Source organism: Homalodisca vitripennis, chromosome 4 (genome assembly GCF_021130785.1).
Source record: "Homalodisca vitripennis isolate AUS2020 chromosome 4, UT_GWSS_2.1, whole genome shotgun sequence".
Lineage (NCBI taxonomy): Eukaryota > Metazoa > Arthropoda > Insecta > Hemiptera > Cicadellidae > Homalodisca > Homalodisca vitripennis.
The window spans coordinates 181,162,311-181,174,455 of NC_060210.1; the positions used below are offsets into that span (position 1 = coordinate 181,162,311).

At 34.7% G+C, this 12,145-nt stretch overlaps 1 protein-coding gene across 1 annotated transcript in view; it reads left to right on the forward strand.

Annotated features, from left to right (window-relative positions):
* The first annotated feature begins 9,259 nt into the window (after positions 1-9,259).
* Positions 9,260-12,145, forward strand: part of LOC124360719 (dnaJ homolog subfamily C member 3) — a 33,658-nt gene continuing 30,772 nt past the window's right edge. The window contains exon 1 of the mRNA XM_046814557.1: positions 9,260-9,408. Coding sequence (XP_046670513.1) covers positions 9,282-9,408 — 127 coding nt within the window. The 5' untranslated portion in view covers positions 9,260-9,281. The remainder of the gene's footprint in view (positions 9,409-12,145) is intronic.

Genomic DNA, 12,145 nt, shown 5'->3' on the forward strand with positions numbered 1-12,145 from the left:
TCTAGAATTTATAGAATCGTTGATGGTTATCAGTGAGAAAAAGTTATTTATTAATATCTGACATATATGGCCAACAATAATAAGTGTTTGTTGTATATGTCTGTGGACTGTGTATCTGTAGGCATGTTACTGTTGTTTACGAATACTTCCTTTATGGCATGTTAAGAATTTAATAAATTATAATGGTGGTAATTCCTAGTATGAGGTGATATTAGAAAGTTCCCGGACTAGGTGTGCTAATTTTTGTTTTCTTACCTGTGCTATTACTTTATTAGATTTTATCCCCTTTGAAATAAGCTCCACTTCAGTTGATACAATAAACCCAGCATTTTGTAGGACACAGTGTCAAAAACGGTGACCTTTCATATGCATTTTCATAATTGGGACTGGCTTGTACAGTCACTTCTAAAAAAATGGTAAGAACAGTCCAGGAACTTGATATCATGTTGTATTTATGAATTATCATCCATTTGTATAAATAATTCAAATAAATGCATTTTTCAGAAACTTTTTTGATTTTTTATTTGGGTGACTTACCCAAACAAGTCTGGTCTCAGATATAGAACAGTTGTACATTATATGAACATAGATGCAACGGCGATATACCCAACTATTTCCTGTTTGTCGACATGGCTGTGCCCCTAGGAAGACATGCCACGGTTTTTTTCAGGCGGAGAGGTCAAGCAATAGACTCATGTTCCAGAAGACTCCCACAGTTGAGGACAAAAGGATTATCATACCTAATACTTTCTGATAGTCAGGCTGCACTGAAGGCACTGGATACCTGTTTCAATTGATTCGAAAGCGGTCTGGGAATGCAGGAATGCTCTAGCAGAGCTGGCAACAAATAACAGAGTAACACTCGGTTGGGTACTGGGTCATGAAGGTATTCATGGGAATGAAAAAGCGAACATCCTAGCCAAAAAGGGAGCAGAATCCACATTGGTGGGGCCTGAGCCAGGTTGTGGGATAGCCTTCTCCCAACATTAAAGCTCTGGTCAAAGATTGGGAAAAGAGGGACAAGACACAAGAATTGGAGTAGAGCCTCAGGTTTAAGAATATCCAAAATGTTTATCTCTCCTTACGCAAAAGGGTGGACAGCTCTCCTAGACCAGAATAAGGAGGATATAAGACTGATATTAGGAATGTTGACAGGGGGACATAGCCCTCTGAGGAAGCACCTTTTGAAAGTAGGCCTTAGTCAGAGCAGCGAATGTAGACTCTGTGGAGAAGAGGAGGAGTCAGTGGAGCACATTTGGTTGGATTGTCCTGCCATCGCAAGAGACTCGGAAAAGATACTTGGGAGCATATCTCCTCAGCCCCAAGGACATTAGAGAACAGGAGCCCTTTAAATCTGAATTGGTTTTTGCAAAAAAGCCTCGGTCTTTTGAGGGACACAAATTAAATAAGGGAGGTGCAAAAAAGTTGCAAAAAAAAAAAAAAAAAACCTATATTTCCGTGTGCCAAAAATGTGTACTGGTTTGCTCTTACATTTCAAGCATGTTACTGGCTTGATCAGCTAGATGTCGTGATGGTTCCTATCTCGATTGCTTAGTATTAGTAGTCACAAAAATTTTCTGCCTGTCTGCTGTTGAAGCTATAAAAGTAGCAAATAAACCTACTCTCTTGGATGGACAAAAGTCGAAATTGGCCCGATATTTCAAAGTTATTTGTCCTTTATTCACGTAACCTAGTGTCTTACACCTCGTCACTATACGGAAACCTGAGCCGGCAGTTTGAAATCTTTATAAGCCAGCTTACATTTAATTGTATGGAGACACACTGATGTTTTTGGCATTTTGGCAGTTCATCAAAAAACTCTGATGACAATAAAATTGAACGGCTGGCCACTAAAATGCGGTTAAATATATTCTCCTCTGAAAGAAACAGGAAAAATAGAAAATACATTATTTTTAATTCATTCTCACAAGAAATTTCTAGGTGTTTATAAGTTAAGTAGTACAGGTAAGAATTTAACCCTCCATCAGGCGCTTTATAAAATTAGACAAACACCATCCATGGCGCTCACGGAGGTTTCTCCAGGTTAGCAAATAATTGGATATTCATAGGTCGTTTTTATAAACTGTTTTTATTTGTTTTAAAATATTCATTACTGATTTAATTAAAATGTAATATACTTTCATTTTTAGAAATTTAAATAAAAACATTACTCTCTTTTGTAAATGAATTTTCCAAAATAAGAAATTTCCAAAATCTTAAAAAATGATTAGTTGTTATAATAAACAAACTCATGATTTTATTTTAATGGAATTAAATGCAATATAATTGGTAAAAATGTTTAACCTACTGTTAATAATATATGGAAATTAACTTAGTTTTTAACTGTCTTTACAAAAAACAAATTACTTCAATTCTTGAGATATTATACAATTGTTTATGTCAATTATTACTCTAAAATCTAAATGTTATTCTTTACCTAAAACATTTTTTTTAAACACTACACATAAGTTTCAAAACATTTTCCTTATGGTTCTTTATAACGACAATGTTCACTCCATAAACAGTACTGAAATGTTTCCCTAGCACACGGGTACTGTACTGGACAAGTCTCATCGTCTTCATTCATCCTATTTCTACAGAATTCAAATAAAATATATTGTAAAAATTTAAAAAGAATGAAAACCCATCACACAGGTCATACATTTAGGACTGCATACCATGTTACGGATTATTACTCCCATAAAAAACTAAACACTATAAGTCGCTCACGGAGATTTTCTGTACCAAGCACCACATAACACAACAACTCGGGCGGCTCACGGAGGAGGAAATCTTTTTTCTTGTCCAGTCTCGCACGGAAGAGTAAACCTCATACTGACAGATTTTGACAAAAGCATAAGCGGGGAGAGACTATTGTTTTTCGCTTCCCCGAAAAGATGCTCGTTGAAGTCACACTGCGGGGGGGGAAATCGACTGCAACATCAGAAAAGGTTAGTACTATTTTTTAATAATAAAAAATTACACGGAGGAAACCCTTTGCCCCTCCCCCCCCCCCACCCCCCCCCCCCCCCCCCCTCCACCCCCCCCCCCCCCCCCCCCCCCCCCCCCCCCCCCCCCCCCCCCCCCCCCCCCCCCCCCCCCCCCCCCCACCCCCAAAAGGGGGGGTACAAAAAACACCCACACCTGGGCACCAAAACACACCACAAACACACACACACAAACACCGCGATTTTGAAAAAGTAAGCCAATGTCTGTACAATTCCTGTAAGATGCGTCAAATTAAAGCTCTTAATATTGGCAATCTATTGGTTACATTTTTAAATATTAAAAAAATTTCAAAATAATTTTGATTATTGTTTACATTTTACATAGCGTTTACAATGACAAGAAAAAAGTAGTATTTTTTTTATATTAGTAGCAAGGATTTTTTTAATTTTTTGGTCGGACAAAATTTGTCAGCGAGAAAGTTGTGTGAAAATAGATGAATATTTTTTTTGTAATTTATCATTTTTTTATTGGAAGTTTAGTTTAGCCTGTAGTAGCATATGAAGTGATGAGTGAACGTTTCTGCCGGAACTGTAGTTGGCGCATTGGCTCACTGATACCGTATTAACTCAATAAATTAGTTTATTGTGCAATAAAAATACCTTTACGAAAGAACCAAGTTAATTTAACTAATTTATTAGTCTTAAAAATATTAAATAAATATTTAATTGTTATTGCAATTATATACTTTATCCGTAGCAATAACTGTATTATTTACAACGGTGTTAACTCACTTGTATTCTATGTTTAACTAACTATTAATATTGAGCAATTACAACAAGTATAATGATTGCATTGAACTTTTTTGCATTAAAATAATATTCTTTAATACTTACAGTATTGTACTTTTTTACAATGGAGCGGCGAGTTCCTCCACATCACTGGCGTCACTATCCTCTTCACTATCGCTGGTCTCAGAATCACCGATGTTTATTATAAAACTTTCGGTTGCGTCATCTATTACGTTTTCCTTCTCCAAATACTCATTTTCCACTTTTATTACCTTATCACAAACTTTTTTCCACTCTTCTACAGATATAGCATCCATTTTATTTTTACACAACTGAATTGTATCGGCTATTTTATTGGTAACATTTTTCTGGGCTACAAAGTTTTTAACTATTCCCCAAATCATCTCGATTGGATTAAGGTCCGGGTGGTATGGCGGTAATCGAAGAACTGAATGACCGAATTGATGGAGGAGGTTATCAAAAACAAAAATGTTGTATCTGTCCTTATGGAGTTTTATTAGTTCGTACAATTCAGGTTTTAGTAATGAAGAGTCGTATTCAATTTCATGTTCATCCAACCATTTAGTCATATCAGCCTTTTTCGAGTTTGAATTTAGAGCTTTATTTACTTGTACGTTGTGATAAGAAGCATTGTCAATGACAACGACCGAATTTTGTGGAAGGTTGGGAATTAACTGTGTTTTTGTCCAAGTCACAAAGTTTTCATGGTTCATTTGCATGTGATAGTCACCTTCGGTTGTTCCAGCCTTCCAAACTAGACATGCATTGCGAATGAAACCCATGTCCCCTCCTGCGTGGACTATAATCGCTCTATCGCCTTTACTTACATTACTTTTGAAACCCTCTAAGCTACCATCACACCAACCTTTTCGAGTAACGTGAGTAGACAAAACATAAGACTCGTCCATATATACGACTGGTTTGTTTTCTTTTCTGATTTCTTTTATTTTTTTCAAATAATCAATCCTCTTAGCTCTTATTTCATTCCGTTCAATTAAGATTTTTCTGTTGTTTTCAATTTTTTTCCATTTGAATCCTAATTCTTTAATAATTGTTCGAAGACTTGATACACTACCTTTGAAATTTAAATCTTCTGCGAGTGTGTTTTTTAATAACTTTAGCGAAGGAAGTGAACGCTCGGATTTGTAAAAATTGTAAATTTTTCTTCTTATTACACATTTGTCAAAGTCGTCAATATCTATGACGATTTTACTTCTTTTCTTTCTCTTGGGTGTAGCAAATGAGCACGTTGTATCATCCGTGGTGTCAAGATCTTTCTTCTCTTTACGAATTTTCTTCACTACTCCAACCGAAACTCCGCAAGCTGCCGCTGTTCTTTCTATACCTTTCTTTAACGGTATGAGGTTTTGCTCAATAGTTTCGTTAAGCATGAACACGCTCACTCGCCAAATTATTTCTCTTGCCTGACTGTGAAGTTTTTTCCCTGAAGTTACCTTCGATACGAATGTTTCCATTATATAGAAGCCCGCACTAACCTAAAACACACACTCCAGTAAGCAAAACTTAAAATGTTAAAAATAAAATTCACACTAAGTTATAGGCTAAGCAATTTTCACGAAGCGATCGTCGAGGTCGCGGCAAGTGAACTGACTGAACTGGCAGGCAGGCAGGCAGTCGATATAGGACAATAAATATACCATAGAGTTCTGTGTAACGGTATATAACTTTACTGACAGTCGATGAGAGGTCCGACCGTCTATTCGCATCTATCCCGCTAGTCACAAGCGCGTGACCTTGAGCGTACATTTGCAGAAAGCCCTTTACAATCCTCCCGCACCGCACCCCTCGCCTACCACCGCTCTCCCAGCTCGAGTCTACGGTTAAAAAAATTGGACTGTAATCAGTTGACTTTTTACATCTGGTGCAGCTTGGCTTGTTTCATATCTTTCATTTATCTATTACTTTTATATTTATTCATTTTCTAATTTTACACAAAGTAACTATTTAGAATAGTTCTTTATGTATAATTTTTTGCAAATTTTACGTTTATCGGTAAAACATAACCACTTAATACGAAAAATAAGCAAAGCTGATTTAATCGGCCCATAGCATTTCTCGGTCAGAATGTATGATTGGAGCACATTTGCCGTAGTGAACTTCAAATGAAATCTGATGGCCAATTAGGTGATGCTCAAAATTAACTGTAAGCAGATTAAATCAATGGTAAGACGGTTAAACCTATTATTTGAAATATGTGGATCCATTCTCAACTGGCTTGTTACTATTGGGATGTTAGGTTTTTATAAAATTTGTTTAATAACTAATGCTTAGTATTTTTATGATAATCCATTACAAAAATATACAATTTAAATTGAAAATATATTCTTCATTTGAAATCTCATTGATCTCCCATAGGAATAACACAAACTTATAGGATTTTACTCTTTGGTAAACTTTTGTTATGTTGGAAATTGGTAGCTTTGTTAACTAACATGCAAGATTCCTGTAAACATTTTAAGACAGTTATGTTAAAATGGCTCAAAGAAAAGGCCTTTTACTCTGTTGACGAAATGCTACGTTGTAGCATGGACAATTTAATGTTTTTAGATTTCTGACCTGTACTTTACCGTATGCAATCTAGTATGTAAGCATAAGCCTAGGAATTATGTGCTTTGTAGTCTGTAGGTTATTGTATTTCTACAGACAAAGGTACACCTTTGACAATGTCAATACATTGTATATGTGGGATGACAATAAACATCTTGATTCTTGATTCTTGTCTCACTAAGGCAATCTGCTCACCTTTATGGTAAATAAACAGTTGTTTAATACACAGGCCTGATATTTGTTTAAACTTTGCATTAGTGTAGAATATTAGTTTCTTGCTGTAACACTAGTGTTAACATTATTAACCGCTTCCCGGTCTACTTTATTTGCCCAAGTTGGTCATATTTAGATCCACTTTTTTTACCATCGGAAATAGTATTTTTTTTACAAGCGAAAAATATTTATATTGATTAAAAATTGTTTTCATGCATATTTCATGTCTTTTTTTTAATTTTAAAAACTATATACAAGATTAACCCGAGTATACTCGGACGTATGTATATGTATATATATTATAAATAAAATGAATGTTTTGCACATGCAAACATACTCACATTTTATTATAAATTGTATCTCATATATTATGTTGTTATATTCATGATATATCTAATAAACTATACAAAAGGAATATAATGAAATTCTGGTAGAGAATAAATGAATGTATTGAATATAAAAATACAACATACAAATATGGTTGTTATGTAAACTTAGCATGTAGGCTCAAATGTTGCAGTGACCATTTAACTGATGGAAGTAAGAGTTTTATGTAATACAAACTAATAAAGTATCAAATGTTTAGATTGAACTACATGGCCAAAGATATGAGTTATTATGAATAGCAACTAGGCAGTATCTTAGATTGAAAATGCCTACTTATAATGAAAATAAAAGAGTTTCTTCATAAACATAAAATCTAACGTATAAAAGAAAACATATTATTTCCAATTTATTACTCACTTACTTTAGTTTATTCTTTGAATTTATATGTCTGACACGGTGTGGTACACTCGAAAACAGGGAGAAACACACAAAGCAACATCACAGTCAGGGCAATAGTAGCATGATTCCCGTCTTATTTTCTTGCCATTAGCATCACGTCCTCTGCTACATAGAGCACACTGGCGGGTAGGATCGGCTTTTTTCTCCGTAGCAGGTAGGTACTCTGGAAAATGTCTCCCAGAAAGTCTCAATGGAGTCATACTGTTGCTTGGCCTTCCGAATTTGGTCCTCATATCCTCAGTATGGTAGGTCTCTATCAATTTTTCAACTACAGCAAGGCGATAGAGCAGTGGACTCAGAGAGCCACCTGACTTTTTGTACAGTACAAGAGAATTCCATAGGGCCAGATCAACAAGATGCATAAATATTTTCTTATAATACTTTTTGCCTCTCTTTCTTGGTGTTGAGTAGTCAGAGAGTTGCTGATCCACCCGATCAACACCACCAATTGTGTCGTTGTAAGCTACAACACACTCTGGTCGCTTCCTTATTTTACCATTCTTCTCAACGTCAATCATTTTTGTTGAATGAATGGTCGGTATAAGTGACATAATTTTCTTGTCTTTCTATGCTATCACAGTCACCTTACCTCTTTGAAAACCCTAAAATTTCTCCTTTTTTCATTTTATTTTTCTTTCAGTTCTTTTTTGTTCAACTTACTAGGAATTTCCTAGGAATATCGATCGTTTCATGTACAGCTGGACGTATGAGCTGACATCAGTGATGTGGTGTGAGCGGGAGTTAGACATGGCGTCAAAAACTGTTGTTGACTGGAACCATTACATGCGCAAGGTGTGTATTTGTTCGGTTGAATCACGAAACACGGGCATAATCAGAGGAAATTACAGAATAGTATAAATAAATGAGAGTTTATTTACAAAACGACAAAGTAATGCTGGATGTGTATTGCCACAACAGTAGGTGTTTGGTGGTTTGTGTAGGGAAACAAGTGAGAGATTTCTTGTTAGAGTAGATAAACGCAGATTAAAGACAATAATAGGGCAGATTGATCTAGATATTAAACCAGGCAGCACTATCATGTCAGATAGCTGGAATGGGTATAACTCGCGAATTAGAGGACGCTGAGTTTACTCATTACACAATAAACCATAAATACAACTTCGTGGACCCGGAGATAGGCGCAAACACTCAGCAAGTTGAAAGGATGTGGGGGTCAGCTAAAAGACATTGTGGTGCAGCACGGCACCGCCTCGATACTTACCTAGCTGAGTACATGTGGTGGTTGGGGCGGTAGAGCATGACGGCAATCCATTCCAACGCAATTCTTCCTGACACCGTCTAGTTCTGGTCGACCCAGTAAAGTGGCACACCATCCTTAAATATTATAAGTTTGTATTTTCATCAATAAAGAGTTGTATTTCAGTTTGGTAGGTTAGTTTCTCTTTATTTTCCTTATTTTCATAAATAATAGGGTGTGCTCGGTATAATACCCAAGTACCAATAATTTAAAAAAGGTTGTAATTTGCAGGTCAGTTTAGTTTCCCATGCACATCCTGTGATCGGTTTACTAAAAGGTGTTAGACATAGATGACACCCAATGTGTTTCTAAAAGTTACAAGTGATGTTTTTATTCAGCATTTATTTTAGCTCTAGGGAGTCTTTTTAATACCTTGATAAAATATTTCATAAACCTTGATTTTATTTAAACATTTTATATTGTTATAACGGTAAAATTATAACAAAAGCTCTTCAGTGTTATAGAAGAATTAGATAATAATACTTTTTTTATTATTGATTACTTTAACTTTATATTATAATTATATATTATTCTATGTTTTTTACTAGTATTGTATATAATGCAATTACTGTTCTTAACGAGTATGTAAATAGAGATTGATGACTATGACTAGAAAATGCAAATTTCACTCATAATGAAAACTTTTCCTTTAAAATTGTTATATGATTACTATGATAAAAGATTATATAATTTCATTGATGATTTCAGTAAAACAGTCACTAGCTATTCCTCAAGCAGAGATAGACAAACATCTAGAAATGGGAAGACTATTTCTCTCTAAAGGACAGTTACAAGATGCTCTATCACACTACCATGCTGCAGTTGGTAAGTGTAACAATGATTAAAATCTGTACATACACTCCAAACGTTCAAAAAGGGGTAGAAAAATCCATCTAAAAGTATTTAGGTCTTCTGGGAGGTAAGTTTTTAGTTAAGAGAAATTTTTTCTTAGTGCGTATGGTATACTATTAATCTATGTCATTTAGGATAATCCTAACTTCCAAGTAATCAAAACTGATCGTAACCACTCGAGTGCAGGTGGTAACTATATTAAGGATACAAAACGTAAATATGCTAGTGTAGACTGTTATCAATTATTCATATTTCGATAATATTTAACCTTCTACTACATTATTCTGGTTATCTAACCATATGATAAAGTTTGCTTTTGATAACTTACATTTAGTCAAATATAGTGTGGTGTATACTGAATTTGTATTGTTACCTACATTATAATTATTGTGTACTTTGGTGAAAACAACTACAAAGTTTATTATTACAATTGTTTTGCTGTTTTTTTGTAACACTGTGACTGTGTTCTTTAATGTGGAAATGTGTTGGTTTTTAGACTAGTTGTGCCATGTGTGAAGATTTGTGGCAACTTTGTTTACTTTCCTTTTAGTTTGTCTAAAATTGTTCGAGTGATATTTTATCTTAAATAATTATATAAATTGTCAAGACAATATTGCCAAAGACGACAGTAGGGTTTTGCATAACTAAAAGGACTGATTTACATTTTTCATTAATAAACTGCCAGGGAGAAGTAGCTGTGTTGGCAGCCAATAACATTTTATGATAATAATTGTTTTCATATCTCACAAAAAATTTTTTTTATATGAATTTTATTAACACTTTGAAGACTAGAATTTTTTTAGTGCCTCTCTTCTTCTATGTAGACTATATCTGTAGTATCTATTATGACTATGATTCCTCCTGTAGACTGACAATTTTTTGCACTTAGCCTTTCTCCAGACGACTGTAGCAGGTACAAGTAAAGGCTTTGGACTGATGGTTTTATACCTTTTTTTTAATTTCATACATAGAAAGCAATATTTTATAAATATGATAACTGTGTTATAATCAAAAAGAAATATAACTACATTTTTATACAAATCAAATGTATAGCAGTAGATTAACACGTTCGCTACCAGGCGGCGCATATTTGCGCCGCCCGGGTCACCGTAACAGACCAACGTTACAAAATGTGGTTGTTCTACACAGACCGAGAATAATTGGCGTGAGACTAACCACAGACCAAGGATAAAATATTGTTGAATTGAGCTGTAATTCAACAAAATAACCTAAAATGTACGTCTGTACTGTTCTTATTTGATATATTGCTAATTTGCGTAACTTTTACGGCGGCGCATATGTGGGACGCTCGGTCTATAGCATCAAAATCTTAACGTAGACCAAGCGTCCCATATATGAGCCACTATTTATTTGCTCAATTACTGTAGGTTTTAGGGTAAGTTTCAATCAAACATGCATATCTTATTATGATAGTATTTTAATTCATGGTACAAAAGCTCAAACAACAGAGTCATAAATACAAGTTCATTGAATGTATTATCATACATATCTTATTAGGCTATAGGCCTACAAGAATTTTAATTTTAGAAATTAAAAAAGTAGAATATAAGAAAATAGAGTAGAAATAAAGTTTATTTTATTTCAAGGTACAAAAACATAAATGGGGTTCTTTTTACTCTACAAGACATAATACATGAGTGTTAACCCATATGTCATAACTATTTAACAAAATAAGTGAACATTTATTAAATAAGTTATTAAATTTACACTTATATTCAGAATGTTCCACGCTACATTATATTTAAGTGCTCACATATTCATAGTCTAATTATTGTGCCACTGGTTATAACAAGTTGGCATGATAGGCCATGATAGGACGTAATTTGTAAGATATCCAGAGACCAAGCGTCCCACATGTGAGCCAGACATCCCCATAGACCAATACAAAAGTATCAAGCCTCTAAAATAGACCAGTGATTTTTCATGGCAATAATAGTGGCATGCAAACAGCGGCGCAAATATGGGACGTCAGTCTATTTGAGGTGCCCCAAGCGGCGCATATTTGGGACGCCGGTGCACGGGAAGAAACCGTGCGGCTCATATTTGAGCCGGCTGGTCTGTAGGTATACGACTTTTCTTAACATGGTGGTAGCGAACGTGTTAATTGAATTTTTATGTCCTTTCGTGCCAAATAGTAAAAAAGTATATCCAAAAGTATTAGGTATATCAAAAGTTGGTTCAAACTTTACTTTTTATAAAAAGAAAAACAATTTTTTTAATTATCATATTTTACTTTTTCAAATCTACAACATGTACAAAGTCTGTGTCATGTTCTCTGTCTATTACAAAAAACATGTAAATATTTTGTTTGGTTATAGTTATTTACTAAGTTTAACTTTCACAACTTGAGCCAAGACAAGAATATTAAACCATCTAGAACAGGACCTACATTATAAATGTTTCAAACTGTAAACCATCATAATTTTTTAAAGAGTGAACCCTTTGAGGTCGGATTTGCAGCATTGTACTCTACTAATAAAGCCTGTTATGTCGTCAAACCTCAGAGCTTTGAGCTTTCTTGACGAGAGAAAAATCAATTCCTGTGCCATCAGTTGCATAAACATCTATTAGATTTTCAAGTGATGCTTCATCACTCCTGCCATATAAAATAACCCAAAATCCGCTCTCAGCTCAGATGTTGCCTTACAATCTCTTTCCCTCAAAAAGTTTTCCTTATTTTTCAATCCAA